Raw genomic sequence first — 25,489 nt, forward strand, 5'->3', positions numbered from 1 at the left:
TACAAATTCAATCCAATCCCTATTAAAATACTAATGACATGCTTCACACACAAAAAAAAATTAATCTTAAAATTTATATGGAACAACAGAAGACCCAGAATAGCTAAAGCTATCCTGAGCAAAAAGAACAAAACTGCAAGAATCACATTATCTGACTTCAAATTACACTACAGAGCAGTAATAACCAAAATAGCATGGTACTCACATAAAAACAGATACAGAGACAATAGAATAGAATAGAGAGCCCAGAAATAAATCCATACATCTACAGTGAACTCATTTTTGACAAAGGCACGAAAAACGTACGCTGGGGTAAGGACAGTCTCTTCAACAAATGGTGCTGGGAAAACTGGATTATCCATATGCAGAAGTATGAAGCTACAGCTCTATCTCCCACCAAACACAAAAATCAAATCCAAATGAATTAAAAACTTAAATCTAATACCTCTAACTATGAAACCACTAAAACATTGGGGAAACTCTCTAAGACATTGGACTGGGCAAAGATTTCTTGAGTAATACCCCACAAATACAGGCAACCAAAGCAAAAATGGACAGATGGCATATCAAGTTAAAAATCCTCTTCATGGCAAAGGAAACAATCAACAAAGAGACAGCCTACAGAACAAGAGAAAATATTTGCAAACTATCCATCTGCCAAGGGATTAATAATCATAGTATATAAGGAACTCAAACAACTCTATAAGGAAAAAGCTAATAATCTCATTCAAAATGGGCAAAAGATATGAATAGACATTTCTCAAAAGACAACATACAAATGGCAAAGAGGAATGTGAAAGGTGCTAAATATCACTGATCAGAGAAATGCAAATCAAAATTACAACGAGATATCATGTAACCCCAGTTAAAATGGCTTTGATCCAAAAGACAGGCAACAAATGCTGGTAAGAATGTGGAGGAAAGGGAATCATCATAAACTCTTGTTAGAAATGCAAATTAGTACAACCACTGTGGAGAACGATTTGGAGATCCCTCAAAAACCTAAAAATCGAGCTACCATATGATCCAGCAATCCCACCTGCTAGGTATATTCGCGAAAGAAATAAATCAGTATATCAAAGAGATATATGCACTTTCATATTTGCTGCAGCACTATTCACAATAGCCAGCAATGGAATCAACCTAAATGTACATCAATAGATGAATGGATAAACAGAATGTGGTACACATACACAATGGAATATTATTCAACCATAAAAAAATGAAATCCTGTCCTTTGCAACAACATGGATGGAACTGGAGGCTATTATGTTAAGTAAAATAAGCCAAGTGCAGAAAGACAAATATCTCATGTTATTAGTCATGTGGGGGTCCAAAAATATAATTAAATTCATGAAGATTGAGTAAAATTATGGTTACCAGAGTCTAGGAATGGTAGTGGTGATGGCAGGGGTGGTGGGATAAAGAGGAGATGGTTAATGGATAAAGAGGATTTGGTAGTGGAGGTGAGGGTGGATAATGGATTAAGAGGAGATGGTAGTGGAGGGGGAGATAAAGAGGAAGGGGGGGGAAAAAAAGAGTGAGGATAAAGAAGAGATAGTTCAGCCTGGCGCAGTGCCTCATGCCTGTAATCCTAGCACTTTGAGAGGCCAAGGTGAGGAGATCACTTGAGGTCAGGAGTTTGAGACCAGCCTGGCCAACATAGCGAAACCCCTTCTGTACTAAAAATACAAAAATTAGGCTGGTACAGTAGCACGTGCCTGTAGTCCTGGCTACTCCTGAGGCTGAGGCAGGAGAATCACTTGAATCCAGGAGACAGAGGTTGCAGTGAGCCAAGATTGCACCACTGCACTCCAGGCTTGGTGACAGGGAGACTCCCTCTCAAAAAAAAAAAAAAAAAAAAAGGGTAAAAAAATTACAATTAGATAGGAAGAATAAGATCTAGTATATATTTCAAAATAACTAAAAAATAGAATTTTTTAACACAAGGAAATGATAAATGCTTGAGGTGATGGATACCCAATTACCCTTATCTAATCATTACACATTGTATGCTTGTATCAAAATATCACATATATCTTATAAATATGTGAATCTATTATGCAGCCATAATAATTAAAAACAAAACATTTTTAAGTCAATATTTCTTAAATTATGCTATACTACTCTGAAGGAAAAGTTTCTGAATTAAAACTAAAAATATGCATACAGGGAAATTCACTGAAGCATTTTCTGTAATTACCAAAGACTTGTATCAATCCAAATATCTATCAACAGGGGATAGTTGAATAGGTTTAGATATAGTAATGCAATAGAATATAATGCAACCACTAAAACGAATGAAAGAGACAAATGCTCTTAGGAAAACATACCTATTATATTGATGAGTGGGTTAAAAAAATCCAGCAAATTTTAAAATATAGTATGACACATTTTTGTTTTAAAAATGTATAAGTATGTACAATTAAATCAAGCTAAAAACCGCTGCATAGCCAAGGAAACAATCAGCAAAGTGAAGAGACAACCTACGGAATGGAAGAACATATTTGTAAGTCATAAACCTGATAAGGAGTTAATATCCCAAATAAATAAGGCACCCAAAAAACTAAATAGTAAAACAACCACCTAATTTTTTAAAAAGGCAAAGGATCTAAATAAACATTTCTCAAAAGAAGACATACAAATGGGCAACAGGTATATGAAAAAATGCGCAAAATCACCAATCATCAGAGAAATGCAAATTTAAATCAGAATGAGATACCACTTCACATCTGTTAAAATGATGAAAGTTAAGCATTAAAGAAGACGTAGAGAAAATGGAACCCTTGCACACTGTTGGTGGGAATACAGATTAGTAGAGCTATTATGAAAAAACAGTACAGAGGTTCCTCAAAGTATTTAAAATAAAATGACTATATGACTCACCAATCTCACTACAGGGCATACCGTCAAAGGAAATGAAATCAGTATGTCAAAGAAATATCTGCGCTATGTCTATTGCAACATTATTCACAATAACCAAGATACGGAATCAACCTGAGTGTCCAACAACAGATGAACAGATAAACAAAATGTGGTACATACACTACAATGGATTGTTATCCAGCCATAAAAAAGAATTATATTGTCATTTGCAACAACATAAATGGAACCGGAGGATACTGTGTTAAGTGAAACAAGTCAAAGCCCAGAAAGACAAATATTGCGTGATCTCGCCTGTATATGGAACCTAAAAAGGTTGAACAGAAGTAGAAAGTAGAATGGCGGTTACCAGGGCCTGGGAGAAAGAGGGAAGGTCGGGGAAATGTTGCTCAAAGGATACAAAATTTCATTTAGATAGGAAGAATAAGTGCAAGAGATCTATTGTATAACATGCTGACTATATTTAATAACAAAGTATTGCAACCTTAAAAACTGCTCAGAGTAGACTTTAAATGTTCTCACCACACACAAAAATATAACTGTGTGAGGTGATGCATATGTTACTTTTATTTAGCCATTCTACAACATATGTATATATTTCAAAACAGTATGATATATAATATACACAATTTTTGTTAATCAAAAAAGTTTTTAAGGCCAGGTGCAGTGGCTCACACCTGTAGTCCCAGAACTTTAGGCAGCTGAGGTGGGAAGACTGCTTGAGCCCAGGAGTTTGAGACCAGCCTGGACGACACATTGTATGCTTGTATCAAAATATCACATATATCTTATGAATATGTAAATCTATTATGCAGCCATAATAATTAAAAACAAAACATTTTAAAGTCGATATTTGTTAAATTATGCTATACTACTCTGAAGGAAGAGTTTCAGTGAGACCCCATCTGTACCAAAAAATGGAACAATTAGGCATGGTGGCATGCATCTGTAGTCCCCACCTAATTGGGAGGCAGAGGTGAGAGGATCCCTTGAGCCTGAGAGGTCGAGGCTGAGGTGAACCATGATCACACCACTGAGCTCCAGCCTGAGCAGCAGAGTGAGATCTTGCTCAAAAATACTTTTTTAATCTGGAAAAAGTATATAAATGCTTATAATAAAACACAAACTTTGAAAAAACATTTACTTCCAAGAAAAAGTGGGTATTTCATATTTTACTCTATATACTTTAATTTTAAAATCTGATTTTTAAAACCTGATTTCTGAAAATTGAGAAAGCTTCTAGAAAGTGATATAAAGAACCAAACATCAAAATCTAATATTAAACTAATATCTGTTGAAGATTTATTGTAAGTGGAGTAGCCTTTATCCAAAATGTTTGGCACCAAAAGTATTTCAAATTTTGGATGTCTTTGGAATTTGGAATATTTGCATGTAATAGCTTGGGAATGAAAGCTAAGTCTAAACACAACATTCATTTTTGTTTCATGTATACTTTATATACATAGCCTAAAGGTAATACCATATAATATTTTTAATAATTTTGGGCATGAAACAGTTTATGTACACTGAACCATCAGAAAGCAAAAGTGTCACTATCTCATACCAGTGTTCAAAAAGTTTTGGATTTTCACATTACGGATGCTCAGCCTGTATACGCCATAGGGTTCATATTCAGAATCTCTCTCACTCGTCACAAATCTAAGAGTACATATTCTCATTTTAAATTACTATCACCATTTCAAGAAAAGGAAGAGGAGGAAATAGAAGCTTTTAGGAAACGACTTGCCTGAAATCACACAGGTAAAATAAGCTGCCAAATAGCTTACAACCTTTAATGCTGTTTCAGCACCCTATTCCTGTAACTGAGGGGAAAACTGCAGAATAGACATGTAGCATTTACCAGATGTATCATCTAATTCTACTTATAATGAGATGGTGAGTATCATGAGCTTTGGGCTGTAATATCCACCCTCCATGACACGCCCACATGGTCATGCCAGTGCTCCAGCCACCACCATTGCATATCTCAGATTACATCTTGATCTGGCTTCCTCATGGGGAAGGTTCCAGAGATGTGATGGGGAAAGATGATGTCCCTTCCACATTTTCCCCCGCAGTAATCCCATGGAGAGAGGGGCCAGGCAGACCAAACCCAGCAGAGTCACTCCTGCATGGAAGCCACACAGCAAATCCTGCTGAGAAGGACTGCTGCTCTCTCTTACAGACTAAGACTTTCCTCCTTATAAAGGCACCAGGAGTTACGGCAGCAAAAATCTCAGAAATGTGTCCCTCAGATCCCCTTTTAAGAAGGATTCTCTGCCCAGCTGCAGGGACTACAGTTAGCTGACAGCCTCCAGCTGCTAGTTCCTAAGGGACAGAAAGCTGAGCTGCCAGTGAGCATCGAAGGTGGCTAAGGGCCTGGCCATTTTTGCCCTAAATGGGAGTTCCCTAGCTGGTAATCTTTGCTGGTGACCTTCCTCTCAGGCTAGCAAAGCCTCTGTAGATCTGCACTGTGGCCTGATAGTTACCCCCCTGCCCCGTGCTGCTTCCTCCCCATTTTCTTTCACAGGTGTTAGCTCAATGTCTGCATCTCAGAGAATCCAACCTGTGACAAAGCTCCTCCAGCCTAACTTATGCACTGACATCAGGTATTTTTAAGATAAGAGATTAACGGGGTTTCCTATGCTGAGAAGGGGGAGATTTCAGCATCCCCTACCCACTCTACAGCCGGAAAGCCTGGTAGCCCTGGTATAAGCAGTAGCAGAGGGCTAGGGAAGAAGAGACAATGCCCAGAAGGAATTGCCCCAAATGAGAGACAGGCTGGGCTCAGAGTCAGGTGAACCTGGTTCTTGTTCCAGAGTCCACCACGTACCACCAGGTGACCTCAAACAAGTCAGTGAGCTTCCCTATGCCTCTGTTTCCTCCTCTGTAAAACCTCTCCATGTTTAGAGGATTATAGGAGGAGACAGGCAGCACAGAATCTGGTATACAGTATTTGCTTCCTTCTTTTCCTGAATCAGCCCAGAAAGGAGATATGAGTTCTACAGTAAGAACTAAGGCCAGATTGAGCTCAGGAGAGAGGAACAGCCTAACAAGGAAATAAACTGGCTTTGAAAACAACATGTGCAATCTATTCAAATGCAAAATTGCTATCCTCCGTCCACCTGTGCTTTGCATCAATTTTTTCCTGGCGGTGGGAGAGGCTTCACTGAGGTCTCCATACTCTTATTCAGTGTCCATTTGATCACTGAGAAAACAGGTCGAAATATCAGCTATGGGCTATGGATGGGGAACACATTTTTCTCTGTTTAGAGCTTCCACCAACTCCCAGTTTCCAATACATCATGTAAGCACCTTAGAAGTCATCACCGTCTCCTAATAATAAAGTAAAAAGCTCAACAACATGAAAAATCAGCAACTTTTTTTTTTTTTTTTGAGATGGAGTCTCGCTCTGTCACTCAGGCTGGAGTGCAGTGGCATGATCTCAGCTCACTGCAACCTCTGCTGCCCAGGTTCAAGCAATTCTTCTGCCTCAGCCTCCTGACCAGCTGGGACTATAGGGGTGCCCCACCACGCCCAGCTAATTTTTGAATTTTTAGTAGAGAAGGGATTTCACCATACTAGCCAGGTTGGTCTCAAATTCCTGACCTCATGTTCTGCCTGCCTCGGCCTCCCAAAGTGCTGGGATTACAGGCATGAGCCACCGCACCCACCAACAACTCTTCTTAAATCTATTAGAAAAGTGAGTGTTCAGGGCAAAATGATACCTCCAAAGCTGAAAAGTCAGGTGAATAAACAGAATCACAACGGGCCAGAGCAGATATGCATGAACAGAAACCTCCACAGGAGCCAGTACTGGATAGGAAAACCTAAACTGTAACTGAAAATTTGCTGTAAGTTATGTGGACAAGTCTGAGAGTTAAAAACTCCAGGGAGGACCTGTTCATCCATCTGTAGGACGTCCCTTACACTTTGTGAATTTTACCTCCAGGAGCCGTCCAGTTTCTCACAGTGAAGTCGGAAGAAAAATCCCCTTGTGCTTCTGGCAGCGGGAGGAGAAAGGGAACCATTCTTAAATACACCAGAGCATTCTGTTCTTCTTAACAAGGCCTGACCTCAGGAGAAACTATTTAACCAAAGCCTAACTAACTGATTGGAGGAAAGGACTACCCATCTCCAGCCAGCTGTAGCCACTCTGTCCCTGCCAAGGGGTGAGGAGAGGAATGAAAAGCACTTGTGAAATTCATAGCCCAGAGGCACCGGCTCACTAAAAACTGAGACCTAATTACAGAACTATAGAACATTCCTCCCTCACACCTCCACCTTACCATCACATTACTAAATGGCTTATTTACCTAGCACATGACAGCTGGCTTTCAACAAAAAGTCACAAGGCATGTTGAAAGGCAAAAACACAGTTTGAAGAGACAGAGTAAGCATCAGTTGGAATTATCAGACTGGGAATTTATGCACAAGTATGATTTATTTGTTGAGGGTTCTAATAGGTAAAAGAGGACAATACGCAAAATGGATAGGCAATGTAAGCAGAGAGATGAAAAACTCTAAGAAAGAACCAAAACAAAATGCTGGAGATAGGAAACACTGTAATCGAAATAAAGAATGTCTTTGATGGATTCATCAGTACACTGAACACAGCTGAGGAAAGGATCTGTGCTTGAGAACAAGTCAACAGAGACCTCCAAAACTGAAAAGCAAAGAGAACAAAAAGACTGCAAAAAAAAAATTGTGGCTACAAAATTATTACAGTAGTACAGTATATACTACAGTTAATGTTATGCAGTTATGATTTAATATTGCATCTTTATAAGTGTTCTATGCTTATGTGGATAAGTTTTGATAAATTTTAACTTTTTATAATAGATTTGTTGATATTTATGGTAGTAAGTGGTAAAATAGCCTATTTTATCATTTTAGAGAACACGATAAAATGTTCCCTAAAACATTTTAGAGAACAGAACAGAATATTTAAGAATTGTGGGACAACTACAAAAGGTATAACATACACACAATGAGAATACCAGAAGGAAAACAAAGAAGAAATATTCAAAGCAATAATCAGAGAATTTTCCCAAATTAATATCACCCACCAAACCTCAGATCACAGAGGTACAGAGAACACCAACTCAGATAAATACCACAAAAACAAACAAACAAATCCAGTCACATCCTATTCAAACTGTAGAATATCTAAGATAACCAAAAAATTTCATTAAAAAATCAGAGGGGAGGCCAGGTGTGGTGGCTCACACCTGTAATCCCAGCACTTTGGGAGCCCAGGGCAGGCAGATTACTTGAGGTCAGGAGTTGGAGACCAGCTTGGCCAAAGTGGCAAAACCCCATCTCTACTAAAAATACAAAAATAAGCCAGACATGGTGACAGGTGCCTGTAATCCCAGCTATGGGAGGCTGAGGCAGGAGAATTGCTTGAACCCAGGAGGTGGATGCTGCAGTGAGCCAAGAGTGTGCCATTATACTCCAGCCTGGAGGACATATCAAGACTCCATCTCAAGGAAAAAAGAAAAGAAAAAGAAATCAGAGGGGGAAAAAAAATCACCTAGCCTATAAAAAAGGAAAGATAAGAATTATAGTTGACCCTTGAACAAAGCAGGATTTAGGAGCACCAATGCCCCCACACAGTCAAATCTACATATAACTTTTGACTCCCAAAATTTACTAATAGCCAACTATTGACCAGAAGCCTTACCAATAATATAAAGTCAATTAACACATCTTTTGTATGTTATTTTGTATTACATACTGTATTCTTACAATAAAGTTACAGAAAACAAAATGTTATTAACAAAACCATAAGGAAGAGAAAATACATTCACAGTAATATACTGTATTTATCAATACCATAAATTTATATCGTCTGTTTACAATGTAGTCTGTGTGAAATGGCAGGCAACCGCAGCTGCAGACCTCAATCTATGATACACGGAGCAATCCAACTTTTTCTTGTAACTAGTGCCACTTCGTATGGGTTCCCTAGTGTTACCAAGGTTTATGGTACCCTACTAAACACGATTACAAAAATATGCTAGAGATCTCATCTCAAGGTTGAGAGCCTTGAGAGATTACTTTTTACTGCTATATAAAATTTACTAGAGAGCAGAACCGTTCAGGAGGAGATGGTTAACATCACAACATTTAAGTGGATACTCATAACACTTGAGCCCACAGCAAGAACAACAGGCAGTGGCTATAAAATTATTACAGTAGTAAAGTATGTATTTTAGTTGATGTTATGCAGTTACTATTTAATACTTCATCTTTACATTGTAAGTGTTCTGTGTTTATGTGCATAAGTTTTTATAAATTTTAACTTTTTATAATAGATTTGTGTATATTTTATGGTAATAATAAAAGACTAGTATCTACACATATTTTGTGTATTCATGAGATACCTAATTTTTTCAATATTTCTAGGCTATGCAGTTGGTCTCCATGTTTTTCAAGTCATTGTAAATCTCCAAAAAATTTTCAATATACTTACTGAAAAACAATCCACATATTAGTGGACTAACACAGGTCAAACCCACATTGTTCAAGGGTCAACTGTACATCCAAGTTCTTAGAAACCATGCAAGCAAGAAGAAAGTAGAGTGAGATATTTAAGAGTTGAGAGGAAAAAAAAAATCACCAATCTAGAATTCTGTACCCAGTGAAATTATCCTTCAAAAGTAAAGGAAAAGGCCAGGCACAATGGCTCATACCTATAATCTCAGCACTTTGGGAGGCCAAGGCGAGAGGCTCACCTGAGGTCAAGAGTTCGAGACCAGCCTGGCCAACATGGTGAAACCTCATCTCTACTTAAAATACAAAAATTAACCAGGTGGGGTGGTGTGCAGCTGTAATCTCAGCTACTCAAGAGGCTGAAGCAGTGGAATCCTTTGAACCAAGGAGGCAGAGATTGCAGTGAGCCAAGATCATGCTACTACACTCCAGCCTGGATAGGGAGACTCCATCTCTGAAAACGGAAAAAAAAAAAGAAGGAAAAATAGACTTTCTCAGACAAAAATTGAGTGAATTTGTTGCCAGTAGACCTGCCTTGTAAGAAATGTCAAAAAAAAAGTCCTTCAGAGGGAGTGAAAATGGTATAGGTCAGACACTGAGAGGTACATAAAGAAAGAAAGAGCATCAGAGAAGGAGTAAGTGAAGGTAAAATGAAGCTTTTGCTTTACTTGTTTTTAAGCTAACCAATGATAGTTTAGTCAAAAAATAGCAACATGTATTCGATTGTGCATGCATATATATGTGTGTGTGTGTTATGTATACACGAAATGAGTTAAAGCAATGATACAAGGAATGAGAGGAATTAGGAATATCATCCTATTGTAAGGTATTTAGTATAGCATTATTTAAAAGGGGCTTGGATTCGTTGTAAATGTATTTTGCAAACTCTAGAGCAACCACTAAAAAAAAATTTTTTAAAGAAGTATAATTGATATGCTGCCAAGAAAGGAGAAAAAATTGAATCACATAAAATGCTCAATTAAAAACAAAACAGGTGGAAAAAGGAAGACAAAATAAGAAGAAAAAGGACAATGAAAAGAAAATAGCAAAAAATACCAGAGATATTCATCCAACTATATCAATAATCACTTTAAACTTCAGTGGCCTAAATATACAAATTAAAAGATACAGACTGTCAGACTGGATGAAAAAACAAGACCCAACTATATGTCATCTACAAAAGTCACTTTAAATATGAAGACGTATATCAATTAAAAAGTAAAGAGATGGAGAAAGATATATCATACTAATAGGAATCAAAAGAAAGCAGGAGCAGGAGTAGCTGTATTAATTTCAGACAGAGCAGACTTCAAAGCAAGAAAAGTTATCAGAGATAAAGAGGCGCATTATAATGATAAAAGAGTCACTTCTCAAAAAAGACATAATCTTTAACGTGTACACATCTAACAATAGAGCATCAAAAAATGTGAGGCAAAAACTGATACAACTGCAAGGAAAAATAGGTGAATTCATTATTATGGTTAAAGACATCAATACCTCTCTATCAGATATGGACAGATCTAGCAGGCAGAAAATCAGGAAGGACATAGTTGAACTCAATAACACCATCAATCAACTGGATACATGTATAGACTACTTCGTCTATAACAACAATAGCAGAATACACATTCTCTAGAGGTCACATGGAACATTCACCAGGACAGACCACATTCTGGGCCACTAAACATGCCTTAACAAAAGAATAGAAATCATACAACATCTGCTCTCGGGCCACAATGGAATTAAACTAGAAATCAGTTAGAGAAAACAGCTAGAAAATCCAAAACTACTTGGAGACTATACAACACACTTCTAAATAATAATAGGCCAAAGAATCTCTCTCAAAAGAAAATAAAACATATTTTAACTAAATGAAAAAGAGAATGCAAATTAAAATTTGTGGCATGCAGCAAAAGCAGTGTTTAGAGGGAAATTTCTAACATTAAATATATATACTAGAAAAGAAAAAAATCAAAAATCAATAAGCCTCTGCTTTAGGAAACTAAAAAAGAAAAGCAAATTAATCCAAAGTAAGCAGAAGGAAAGAACAAAAGCTGGAGCAGAAAGCAATGAAATTGAAAGCAAAAAAATCAATAGAAAAAAATCAACAAAACCAAAAGCTCGTTCTTTGAAAAGATCAATAAAAATCGATAAGCCTCTAGCCAGGCTGACTATAACTTAGTAGACCCTGAGATGAGACCCAAATGTTTGCCTTATATTGGCAATGAGCAACTACTTATGCCAGGCAGGTAGATTAAAACTCATTAACATTGTTTCCTTTCTTTCATTCAATTCACCAATTAAAAAAAAATTAATACTGAGTACTTACTATGTGCCAGACACTGTTCTAAGTGATTGAGATTTATCACTGAATAAACACACTAAGTAAACTGTATAGTACATTAGAAGGTATCAAGCAGAAGAAAGCATAGATCAGATTAAAAAGAGGACTAGAAATTGTAATTTTTTCTTAATTTGGTATGAATATATATATGTATATATTAAAAATACCATTATTTTCATCCCTTATCATCTTATCACACAACATAAATGTATTAATAATAGTTAATTTTATCTCACAGTATTCGAATTACAGGAGAGGAAGAAGGAAAATGAATATCACCAAGGACTTTGCATCCTTTTGGGATGCAAAGGCTAGCATATTTTCCATAGTACATAGAATCATTGTATCATGTTAGATGGAAGTATAATTTTCTTATTGACTTATCTGGAGATTAAGTATGGATTATGAAAATGTGTATGGGTATCAAGTTGACAAGGGTGAACTGTAATAGTTCTACCTATCAACTTGGCTAGTACCCAGGTATTTAAGCCAACACGAAGTGTTGCTGTAAAAGTATTTTGTAGATGTGATGAACGTCTATAATCAGTCAACTTTCAGGAAAAGATATAATCCCCTGTAATACGAATAGGTCTCATCCAGTCAGTTGAAAGACCTTAGAAGCAGAACTGAGTTTCCCTAAGGACAAAGGAATTTGCTTGTGAACTTTGGCATCAGCTCCTCCCAAGGGTCTCCAGTATGCCAACCTGCCCTGTGAATTTTGGACACAAGTAACCAACCACCACAATCACATACGCCAATTCCTTGCAATAAATCTCTTAATATTAAGTATCCTACTGGCTCTGTTTCTCTGGTAGAACGCTGACTGATACAGTTAGCTACACAGAGAAAATGACATTTGGGAAAAGACTTACCATTAAGCATGGTGTATACAAGGAACAGCAAAAAGGCCAGTGTGCCGAATAAGAGTGAGCAAGGGGGAAAGAGGTGGGAGAGGAGGTTTTTCTATTAACCATAAGAAGCATCAGAGAAAGCACAGGCTGTGAGTTGAAAGGTCTCCTTTAGTATTCTTTCTATCATAAGCCAAGCCCACATCATGACAAAAAATGATGCTACCATCATCCAAATATCTCTCTTTCTCTAAAATGGTACAAATGAATGCTTCCCACCTCCACTGTTGACAAAAGCTTCTGGTTACTACAAGGAGACCTTCTGTAGTTAACTCATTTGACACTGCACATACTCAGAACATTCTTTGTGAGCTGCATCATGCTGGTTGTGTCTCCACTAGGAGTGTGGAACCCTGGAGCAGGGTAGAAAAGGTCCCACCATCCAAACATGGATCAAAGACTGACAAGCCATCTACAGGCAATGGGACAGTTTACTTACCATCTTTGGTAAGAAGGAGGTTTGGAGTCTAGAAGGTATAATGCTTCTAACTGGTCCCACTCAGGTATAGTTAAAAAAATAAAGACCAGGTACCATCAAAGCAGATACTGATAAGTTGGGTGCATTAAGCCTAATAAGAAACCTTGTCAAGGCTTCCCAACCTCTCACTTGTCCCAGCAAAAAGAATAATGTCAAATTTTCCTTACTACAAAGATTATCAAAATAATAATAATTTTACATATATTTATTAACATGTTAAAATGTTCATGATTATAAAGTGAAGAAAAGGCAACATAATCACATTTAATATAACACTATTCTTAGATGTATCTCAATTTCATAACAATTAACATGTAAAAAAATGAATTTCTTAGTGTTTAGGAAATAGGATATCTACAAAGAAACGAGTTAAATGCACACACCAAAAAAGTGTAAAATGCCTTGTGGTTGTTGGGATTGCAGATAATTTTTACTTTCTTTTCACTTCCTGTATCTTCTTTGCCTGTAACAGTATGTATTGCTCTAACAACACAATTGTTTAAAAACTCCTGCATGTACATGAAGCACTTCTAGCTCCTCAAAAAAGTGATTTGACACTTTTAATCTCAAGCAAGCTGGAACAGAGCTCTTCCAGCCTGCTTTTGCACACGAGAAAGCATAAAGCTCAAAGGAGTTAGGTCACTTACCCAATGTCATGCATGGTAGTGTGTAAGCCCAGCCAAGACAGGCATCTGTGGGTTCTGAAGGTCCTCTCCATGATAGCACACTAGTTTTCTGCCATTTCCTCAGCCCATGTGCCCCCTTGGGCTAAGATGAGCTAACCCCTTGCCCTTACCTCTGCCAGGCGGGAGTGCTTGTGGACATTCTCGCCTTTTTGCACGCTCGGAGCCAGCTGCTGCAGGACACCCCTGCTGCTTGTCAGTGCTCTTGTCAGCCGAGCAAACTTTCCCCAGCCTGAAGCAAGTGGAAGAGTGAAAAGACAGGGTCAACCACATCCCAAAGGTACACAGACATTCACATTACAAGTTATGCTGCCAGAAACAGACACCCGCGATGCCCTCCTGAGCTCCCACAAGTCACTCTGCATCCCTGCAAGCAAAACCCACTGTTCAGAAAAGCACCTTGTATGTGGCAATTTGCTTTTCCCCTGCACTTTCACTTCATCCTAATCATACTTTGTGAAGTTGGTAGGGCAGGTTTTAGTACCACTTTACAAACAGGGAGACTAAGACACAGAGTGCCTGGACAATCAGAAAGAGTCTAGAACACCGATATCTCCACTCTGACCCAAGCCTTCTTCACAAGATAATACCAGGTAATTGAGATGTTTCTCTGACTTGGTAACTTGGCTCAGGCTGTTCCCAGTCTCCCCACTATCTGATCTTGCAGAAACAGCTGGTTTTGGACTTTAAATGGACAAGCTAGTCAAATGGCCATTCTATGCATTACCTTCTCCAAGACCAGGAGAATAAGAAATGATTTCAACCCCTGGGTAGGTAGGGGAAAGCAGTGGCAGATTTTAGTCTGCTTTGAGATGGGAGACAGACAGTTGGTGACAGGTGTTTACTGAGAATCGAAAATGTCTGAATGATCTTGACACCTTTTAAATGCCCCCAAAAACAACTGTCCATTCCAACACCCAACAATCCATCTGCATCAAGGTTATGACCATGGCAGTTGCCCCATGAGAACCTTGAAGTCCTGTCAGGATTCTCAAGACCAGGCTTGGGTTTTAGGAGCTCCAAAAACCCAGACATGGGATATACAGCAAATAAACAGAGCATGCAACTATTTTTACATGACAGCTAAAAGCAGGACTAGATGAATTTATTACTTTATATCTTTTAGAGTTTAGAAGCATTCAGCACCTTCCAGTAGAAATCTCATCGTCAAATTTTACCCTGGAGCAACTTTTCAAGGTAGACTTAGAATCCAGAGGACAATGGCGTTAAGCAGAAGCATGTCCATGTTTTATTTTTCTATACAACATTTGAGAATCATAAACTGGATAAATTTTGTCAATATCATAAGAATAGCAAATCGCTCTTTTTTTATCTCATTCCAGAAGTGCCAGGCTTTAATAAAAAACCAGTAGTGCTTTCATCCACCCTGATGCCATGGAGCAGAAATGTAGAACTGCTGGGGTTGGCTTGAAAAGACACATAGTGGTTTGACTGTGGGGGTCCCACTAATGTTCACAGGAGGGGACAGCATGGACTCTGCAGGGGTTTTGACATCCCCCCCAATGTCAATGAACATACCATCATCCTTTAAGAAAGCCTTTTCCAGATACTGGCCTACCCCTAGCAGGCTTATCTGCTCCCTGTGGTGAACCCCCACTTAATTTAGGTGGGCATATATTAGATCATTGATGGTGCTTTACTGTTTTATTTGCTTACCCATCTATCCCTTCTCCCAAGTAGACTCAGAGGCTCTATCACAGGCATTTCCTAGTGTCTATTCCAGCACCCAGCATGAGGCCAGGCACCCAACAGGTGTATACAATAGGTGTATTGGACACATAAAGAACAAATATGTTTTTCCTCTCATCACCCTACTTCTGTCTGGGTTTCCAATAGATATAAAGCAATATCCCAAAGGATAAGCAGCCCATTTCACAAACGCTCTTCGGTTTCAAGGGATATTTCTGTTCCTCTCTTTTCCCAGGCATTCTTGTATCCACTCCCCCAATTATATCCCAATTGGAAGTTCAACACTGAATTGAGCTCAAATGAAGAAACCCCTGGCCCAGGATTCTTGCAGCTCTGTCACAAATGTCACCAGCAATTTGGGCATAGCAGGACTGTGGATGCCATGAGAAAACTGAAAGCATAACATGATCAGGAAAATGAGAGGGGAAGTGGGCAGAAGGAGAAGAGGAAGGTAATAGAGAGAAAGGGGAACACAGTACACGATCTAGCAATCAGCTGAAAGGTGTTTACTGAGTCTTTTCTCCACTGTCAGAAAGGCCGGCTTTTCTCCTGTCTTGACTCCACAATGGCTGGTGGGTGTCAACTTGGCTGAGCCACCAATGAGCCTGAATCTTTCTTTTTTAGACCAGAAGAGATGGTGCTGGGATGAGTTAGAATTCCAACTCCTCTGAGAATCAGTCCAGGGATACCAAAAAAGACAGAGGCCAGCCTTGTCCTGAGATACAGACTCAGAAATTCAGAAGTGGCTGGGCGCGGTGGCTCACGCCTGTAATCCCAGCACTTTGGGAGGCTGAGGCGGGTGGATCACAAAGTCAGGACTGCAAGACTAGCCTGACCAACGTGGTGAAACCCCATCTCTAAAAGCACAAAAATTTCCAGGCATGGTGGTGCACTACTGTAATCCCAGCTACTCAGGAGGCCGAGGCCGGAGAATCGCTCGAACCCAGGAGGCGGAGGTTGCAGTGAGCCGAGATCACACCACTGTACTCCAGCCAGAGCGACAGAGGGAAACTTCGTATCCAAAAAAGAAAAAAGAAAGAAATTCAGAGGAGCTAAGAGCATAATCCAAACATCCAGCGGAGAATAGTGGACATAGGGTACAGCATGGAGAGTCAGCGTGGACCACTGCCTAAGCATCCTCAGGTCTCCTACCACAATCTTTCCCTTACCAATGTACAAATAACCAAAAATCTAAAATGGCCTCTTCAAGTAGCAGTCACTAAATCATCGCTTTCCCATCAACCCAAGGGCAGAGACATAAAATGTTAACATTGAAGGGGGGGTGGGGCCTGTGACTTATGTCTATTACTATTTCTCCCATGTCCAACATGGAGACACATGGGGAAGGGTCAACAATTACAACAATTTGCCAGAGCCTTCATCCTTCAATATTCTAAATCTGTGGCTCTTAGAAATCTGTTCTAAATTTTTCATTCCTTTTGTTGTCTGTATTTGGCTCAAGTTTAACTCTGAATTTAGAAGTAAACATGTGAATCTTTGAAAATGAATTTGCTCCTTTAATATGAGATTTGTTGGTGGGATAATAGAGGAAACAAGAAGATTGACTCATCCTTTGGTGAGCAATGTAAAGAGAGAAAATTCTGAGCTTTATACTCTAATTCTCTACTCATTTGTCCAGCCCTCCTGGCTCAGAAGAGAGAATGCAACAGAAACATACCGCACAGCCTACTCCCAATTATCTATAACAAAAGAAAAAGCAAGAGATAAGAAACACATGAAATCACTGGAGCATCACAGATTCTCATTTTAGGCCGGAATTCCTGCCTACTCCCTCATTCAGACACACACACACACACACACACACATACACATACACACGTACACACACCCCAGAGCTGTCAGCAAACAGCAAACGTAGCTTAACTTTCATTCCCTGCTCCATGCCATTCGTGGGCACTATTTATCAGAGAGTAACAGAATTACTGTCAAAAGACAGAGAGCAAAGTGAAGATGAGGAAGTCAGAGGCCTACCTAGCTCATAAAAAGGATGGAGAGAACTGGTACAACAAATGACAGAGGTGGCTCTGGAAGCACTTCCAGGACCCATCCCCTGCGCCTGAGGCTCTGGGTAGAAGAGAAGTTACTTTGTGTCAGATCCTGAAATGGGCTTCTGTCAATTATCCCATGTGTTGGACCCTTTGTGGGTGGTTAGTGGGAAAATTTGGGGCACAAACTGGCTTCTTGCATCATTAGCAGGATGCACCCACCTCACCGCCAAGTCCCAAAATTAGGTACTACATGATCTGAGAAAACAAAGTAATTTTAAAGACAATTGGAGCACAACTGATTTAAAAGGCTAATATGGTGGTGGGAAAACATCCCATGGGGCTATGCCAAAGAGCAATTATCCAAAAATTTTCCGGGGATTTAGATTATTCACATTTCCTTTCCATCTCCAAAGACAACTCTAAACAAGCCCTAAGTCAGCAAGACTCTTAAGACTCTTAATAGTGACTGAGGTGCTGTACTGAAAACCCAGCTGGCCTGCTGGAAACAAGCTGCTGAGAGCACATCCAAGAAGAAACGTCAAGCCAGGAGAATAATCCAGCCACATGGCAGCACATTTTCTAGGATCCAGATTTGATCCCTAGAGCCAAAACTATAGTTTATAGGCTTAAAATAACAAGGCCTAGAGAAACTATCATGTGCTTCCATCACAAACACACTGATATAAAGTTTGACTTGTCCTAAGCAGACCACCAAACCACAGTGGGCCAGGGGCGTGATGATCTGGCAAGTGGGAAGATCTGAACGTATCTGTCATGGCATTTGAAATGTATAGGCTTATAAAGCCAAGTCTTTGAGGAAACATTAAGCATGGTCCACTAGCAGGATCCCTACATCGAGGGCTAACATGTGTGTGTGGCAAATTTTTGTGAATCAAGCCACAAGTTACTCCTATTTATTTCACTGACAAAAAGAATTAATATCTGGTCTCCTTGGCTGAGAAGAAACAGAGTAAATGTGTGTGTTTGTCCTCATGAGTGTCTGTAAGTATGTATGTCTATGTACCAAAACTCTTCTCAGCAAGAAAATGCATCATTGAGCCAGGTTAAATGAAGTGGAGTATTTTATTCCTGGAAAATAAACCTACGTAAGTCTCACTACGTCATCTGATTTATCCCCTTTCAGGTTTTGTGAGCATCAAATGCAGACACCTACGTAGCAGGTAAGGAGCATTTTGTTAGGTATGCTTTTCCTTCTGAATAATACCAGCACATCACCTACGAATGTTCCAGGGGTAATAAAAACAAAACATTTTGATTCAATCAAATCACATATATTAAGTTTTTAAGGGAAAACTTGCAAAAACAAGTGTCAAAATATTCAATTGTCTTCAAAATATTACTTATGAGTTTATTAAGTTAAAAAAGCAACTGACCTTTCTATATAGTAACATGATGATATTTAATCATGAGTGAACCCACTACCACAAAATATCTACTGCACTGAGAAATCTCCAAATTAGAAACTAGAAATTGGGAAAAGAGAGACTTTAGGTGACTGACACACTGGTTGAGAGACTTTGCATCTCCTGCAGTCTTAAAACCAAAAGGCAGGCTGAAATTGATTTATTGAACTATCACACAGTTTTAAAAAATAGGATGCACTGGTATAAACAGTACTGTGCTCTGAGCTCCATAAATGTGAGTGTCTAAATGTGCCAGGATTTTAAATACCCTCACAGGACACAGCCCTTGAGAGAGCATCCATAGAATGCTTTTTATTTCCTCCTGCAATGCTCATTTAACAACAAAAATTTTGTCACATCAAAAATAATGTATCTCAGTTTGACTCTCCCCTGGACCCCACTCTCATCTCTTTGCTACATCTCAGAAAACCACAAGGAGCAGAGTTCTCCAGCAGAGCTGAAAAATCAACCACAGAGCCAGGTAGCACTGCAACATGAAAAAGCTCCCAGCCTCTTGGTTATCTTGAATGTAAGCTATGAACAAGAGATGCGAAAGAGGTGCTATGTCACCCCCTAATCCCAAACCTCTGGGACTAACATGCCACCTTCTATATATCCTGATAAGCTGGACCTCTCCAGGGATATAGTTGTTCCAGAAATCTTGAGCCATCTCCTTTTCTGGGTCCCCCATGTTATGCTCACAACGCATGCATATGATATGGCTGAAGCGAGCGCTAAAGTCTGTGATCACACCGCTGATTAAATGACCCATATAGAAATGTTACTCAGGACCCTGGCTTCATTAATGTCATGTTCCAAATGAATTAACCAGCCACTGACTTAATCACAGATGCAGAGATGCACTAAAGCCTGCTTTAACAATCTTGAAGCACTAGATTTCAGTCAAATCTAAGAATGTTTATATATAAAGCAGATGAATGTAGCCATGGACTGTCCCATTTGTATGACTGACATTTGTTATGTGAAAACTTAAAAGGATTCCGATGATACTAGAGTTGCCAAACTATCTTCTCCTGCCTAACTAATAATGGAAAGGGCTAATTATTAAAGGTGTGAAATTGATTCAAATGCTTTCCTAAACAAGGTGGTTTTTCTCCCCTTCTCCTCCCCCCATACATTCCAGAATGACACAGTACTTTGCTCTATACAAATTAAAGTTTGAATCTTGAGGTTTGTGAAGAGATTGCCCTCACAACCTCAAATTCTCTGAAATAAGAGCCACACTAAAGACAAAAAAAAGGCATAAATGTATTTGTACAAGTCAGAATTACAAACCTTTACATGAGTCATCCTCAATTGGCTGTTTGAAAGCTGTTATGTCACTGAAAGTGCAAAGAAATAAAACCACTTTATCCTGTTCATTTCGAATTGGAGCAATTTTCACAAAGAACCACACAGGTGTCCCTGAAAGGAATATCAAAAGGTTGGTCAATAATTTGCATTCTCATTTGAGGGGCTGTGGAAGCAAAGACTTGAGAGTGAATAGGTACAAATATTAATTCATTTTGTAAATGGTCTTATTCCCTCAGGTGCTGGGTTATCACACCCAAATTTCTCTTCTTGCTAGAATAAAACTTTCACAGTGACTATTCAGCAAGAGGTTTCTCCTGTTTAAATAATTTTCTAAATGCAGATCTCTTAACTCTTGTAAAACAATTAGGAAATAGGTTGAAAACCCCAGCTGATTTTATGGAAGAAACTTAGGTACAAAGACCTACAGACTTACCTTAGACCACATAGTGGACAGTAAATAGTAGGGGCCCAGAGAGGCCCTGCCAACCACGGCCAGCAGATCATGCCAACTCAAATTTCAAACTTCATCCATTGCTAAAGGACCCCAGAGTCAAAATCCAGTTTAGGAATTCACCAATTTGACTCACATGATCAATCACACATGGGCCAGAAACTGTATTTCTTTCTTTTTTTTTTTTTTGAGATAAGAGTCTCACTCTGTCAGCCAGGCTGGAGTACAATGGTGCAATTCCGGCTCACTGCAACCACCACCTCCCGGGTTCAAGCAATTCTCCCACCTCAGCCCCTCAAGCAGCTGGGATTACAGGCACCCATCACCATGCCCAGCTTATTTTTGTATTTTTAGTACAGGTGGGGTTTTAGGCTGGTCACCAACTCCCAACCTCCAGTGATCCACTCGCCTCAGCCTCCAAAAGTGCTGAGATTACAGGCGTGAGCCACTACACCCAGCCCAGAAATTATATTTCTACATCTCTCTCCTTAAAATAAAATTCCAAAAGATCCAATACAATGATAAATGACAAGGCATTCAAGAAGGAAAGGAACACCACAATGATTCCCCCATACAGAGCTCTCCAGAAAAGCAGGATTCCAAGCAGGTTTGGGCTTGGATCACATTAGTGCCATAGGAAGCTCAATAAATGTGTTTCAGTATGAATCCTTGTTTGTGAGCTAGAGTGGAAGATAAATGAGCTCTTCCTAAGCACTGTCTTCATCCACAGAAGGAGGTTGGCAGGGCTATTCAGACTGGCTCAGAGAGGGCACCCACTCGGGTATCAGCAGGCAGATATCTGTACAGTCACTTGCTGGCTTCCCAAAAATAATTAGGAAAAATAAAAAACATTTTCTAGTCATAGAGGACATCACAGCAAGAAGCACCAATTTATTCTATGATACAAAATTAAATGAAACACAAAGCAATCCTATGTTCTTTTCTTCCTAGTTCTTATATTCCAGTTCCTACAACGGCATCTAGAAGAACTGAATAACTATTTGTTGAATTTTGCATAACTGGAATAATACTTAGCACACTATTTGATAACCATTTTCAAATCAAAATAAAGTAACTATTTCCCCATGTTAAGTATTAGTTTCCTATGTGCGAGGCACTGTGCTCAGCATTTTACATATATTACTTTGTGAGCTAGAAAGCAGACAACTCACTGAATCTTAGAGATGAAAATAGCCCCTCAAGCAGTCACCTGGGTTTCCGTGTCCACAATCACATCAAACTCCGCACTATACACCAGAGACAGAGAGACATCTCTAACATTAGACTTAGCCAATCTAGCTTGACAATAGCTAGTTTACAGATTTGGCTACACTGCCTGTTCACATGTCAGTAGTAATAACCCTAAAGCGTACAAACAGGCAGCAAGTAAATCTAATGGAAATGTGTTCTCCTTAAATCTTGATTATCTATGCATTCATCTATAGTTAATTTTAATCTTCTTTCCATTCTCTTTGCATAATTTTCAGCTGCCAGGTTCTAGGTGTTCTGCAAAGACCAACAGATTATAATGTCACCTTAAGAAGTGTTTTAAAAAAAAATCCTACCATTGAAAAATCACAAATAGCATTTCAAAGTCAAGAAAATGAGCTTATAATTGTCCACTGTTTTTGGAAGTATGTATTGCTATTCCTTCCAGTCTTTTCCTCAGAATCTGCAGGATTTTAAACCATTTTCAATTAAGCAATGAAAAACTCAAAGGAAAGTGTCACAGCAATTAAGCCCACACCCTCATGGCTCTCAATTGTACCCTATCTGTTAAGGCAAAAAACACACAAATCAAAAAAAATCTTCTTTTTGCTCTTAAAAAAAAACTTTAAGCATTTTTTCAGATGATAAACCAGAAAATACCTCTAATTACTCCCCACTTAACAGACAAATTTGTTTAAACTATGTCTCTCTGTTGCCCAGGCTGGAGTACATCATGAGTGGGTTCCTGTCACCTGATTTATTACTAATGCAAATTAGTATTAATACTAATTATACTTAATTATAATTTATTAATAAATACAAATTAGTAATAAATTTATTTGTATTAAATGCATTATAGTAATAAAATGTATTATAGTATAAAATTATTTGTATTATTAATAAATACAAATTAGTAATAAATCAGGTGACAAGAACCCACTCATGATACGGAACCTACTCCTAGAATCACAAACCTACTCCTAGAATCTCCAGAACCATCCCCTCCCAGCTCGGCCCCACATCCCATCACTGCACTGTACCTGTTGGGCCTGATGCCTGGGAACTTGCTCCAGTTGGCACTGTACCATCTATTCTTTTTTTTTTTTTTTTTGAGACAGAGTCTCACTCCTTCACCAGGTGCCAAGCTGGAGTGCAGTGGCATGACCTCGGCTCACTGCAACGTCCACCTCCCAGGTTCAAGCAATTCTCCTGCCTCAGCCTCCCGAGTAGCTGGGACTACAGACGCATGCCACCACGCCCAGCTAATTTTTTTGTATTTTTAGTAGAGACAGGGTTTCACCATGTTGGCCAGGATGGTCTTGATCTCTTGACCTCGTGATCCGCCTGCCTCAGCCTCCCAAAGTGCATCTATTCTTTATGTTCCATTTATGACTACAAGGGTAGATGACACTAAGCCACAACTCCAAGATCGTGAAAACCATTTTATTAGTCATATTGGGAGGCCTTTTTCATTTGTCCACAGTTCAAGTTCATCATGAATGAACTCTCCCCACTTAACAAGTCCATTTGTTTAAAGTGTGTCTCTCTCTGTTGCCCAGGCTGTAGTACAGTGGCATGATTCAGCTCACTGCAACCTCCACCTCCAGGATTCAAGTGATTCTCCTGCCTCAGCCTGCTGAGTAGCTGGGACTACAGGTGCATGCCACCACATCTGGCTAATTTTCGTATTTTTAGTAGAGATGGGGTTTCACTATGTTGGCCAGGCTGGTCTCAAATTCCTGACCTCAGGTGATTCACCTGCCTCAGTCTCCCAGAGTTCTGGGATTACAGGTGTGAGCCACTGCACCCAGCCATGTTCTCTGATTAAACACATACTACTCTGACCATTCCTTTTCAGTATATAAATATATATCTTGTACCTAAAATTCATACAATCAGGACACACTGCCTTGGAGTTCATCTTGAGCTGAATATAAGGGCATTTTGAGGGAAAGGACTTCCTTTTTCCTGATCTGGTGTTTCTCTGTGGAAGAACACCTTTCAGTGTAACACTGGGTCTTTTACCTGGGTTGGTTGGTCATCTGGGAAACAAGAACTGGATATGCGTAGCTTGGCACCTTCACTGGTTTGCTCCCTGGCCTATAAATGTTAGGGGGAAAGGCAAAAGGCAGGAAGGATGGCGGGTAGGAGGAGAAGCCTGCAGTTCTCCAGTACTACCTGTGACTTCCAGGTAACTCTGTCTGATTCTACGGTTCACTTTTAGAAACTCACTTTCCCACAAGTATAAACTACATTCCCCAGGATCAGCTTTATTAGTCATAAAAGTGATATTTTATCCTTTATTGAAGCAGTTCCCAACCTTTTTGGCACATGGACTGGTTGCATGGAAGACAATTTTTCCATGAACCATTTCAGGATGAAACTGTTCCACCTCAGATCATCAGGCATTAGGTTCTCATATGGAACAGGCAACCTAGATCCCTTGCATGCACAGTTCACAGCAGGGTTCGCGTTTCTATGAGAAGCTAATTCCACCACTGATCTGACAGGAGGTGGAGCTCAGGTGGTGATGCTCGCTCAGCTGCCACTTACCTCCTGCTATGTGGCCCAGTTCCTAACAGGCCATGGATTGGTAGCAGTCTGTGGCCTGGGAGCTGGGGACCCCTGCTATATTGGCATGATTCCTTTATCTCTCTCAGTTGGTTCTGATCATGGACAGGGAAGTTAAGTGTTATGTACTTGCCCCCTCAAAGCTTAACAGCTAAGGACTGTTTCTTTAAATAGATCCTAATACACCCAAAGGGCAAGAGACCTATCTACTTTCTCTATCTTACCACCGGGCACCCCTACTTCCTGGCATTCAGTGTAGTATTATGCACAGGATCATGTGAAGCCATTGCATCGCTCCACTCCAAGGGGTACCGTCATGGAGTTGCACGACAACCTTGGTGGGTAGATGCTCTAGGAATGCTAAATTTAAAAAAATAAATAAATCCTACATCCAGTGTTTTCAGTCACTCAGACCAGTCTCTATCCCAAACTATCACTACCCAAACAGTCCAGGAAAGAGAGCAGAATGGGCTTAAATTTTCATTTCTAGAATTCTTTCAGAAGAGAACATAAGTCCCTCCTAGGTGGTACAGGCCAGTGTTTCAGCCTTTTCCACTTAAAAGCAAAGGAATTTTATTTAAGGAAATATAATTTAAAGATTCAATATATGAAAGAAACAGTTGCTTCAAGTGAACATGAACCATCTGGAACCTGGAGCCCCATCCAACCCACTTTCCCTTCTGCCCTCCAGGGATGTTCAGAAATCCTTTGGCTCCATTCAGACATTGACTTTCATGCAGACAGAATTTGGGGCAAGTAGGCTACAGGGGTCTTTCCTAGAACCCAAATTCTGCAGCAGGATCCATTCCATCAAGATGTTAGAGAGGCAATGAACACAAATATTGATACGCATACACACAAAATCAGGAAGAAGTTAAATTTCTGCCTTTTCACCCAAGTGCCTACTATGGAAAAACTGAGAAAAGTAAGCATATGATATCCTATTGCAAAAAGGACAAAGGGTCAATGTTAAATCCTTTATTAAAGAAAGATCTATTTACAAACTC

The 25,489-nt window shown here is 39.4% G+C and overlaps 1 protein-coding gene across 3 annotated transcripts in view; it reads right to left on the minus strand.

The window, feature by feature from the left end:
• The window catches only part of KCNH1 (potassium voltage-gated channel subfamily H member 1), a 455,549-nt gene that overhangs the window by 393,807 nt on the left and 36,253 nt on the right, over positions 1-25,489 (minus strand). For all 3 annotated transcript variants that reach the window (XR_004272203.1, XM_032289132.1, XM_032289131.1), the window contains exons 4-5: positions 20,234-20,362; positions 13,908-14,026 (exon numbers count right to left, since the gene is read on the minus strand). Coding sequence is in view for 2 of the 3 variants with exons in the window: in XM_032289132.1 (XP_032145023.1) it covers positions 13,908-14,026; positions 20,234-20,362 (248 nt within the window). In the remaining variant the exon portion in view is untranslated. The remainder of the gene's footprint in view (positions 1-13,907; positions 14,027-20,233; positions 20,363-25,489) is intronic.

Source organism: Sapajus apella, unplaced genomic scaffold (assembly GCF_009761245.1).
Source record: "Sapajus apella isolate SASKATOON/1434 unplaced genomic scaffold, GSC_monkey_1.0 scaffold22, whole genome shotgun sequence".
Taxonomy (NCBI): Eukaryota; Metazoa; Chordata; class Mammalia; order Primates; family Cebidae; genus Sapajus; species Sapajus apella.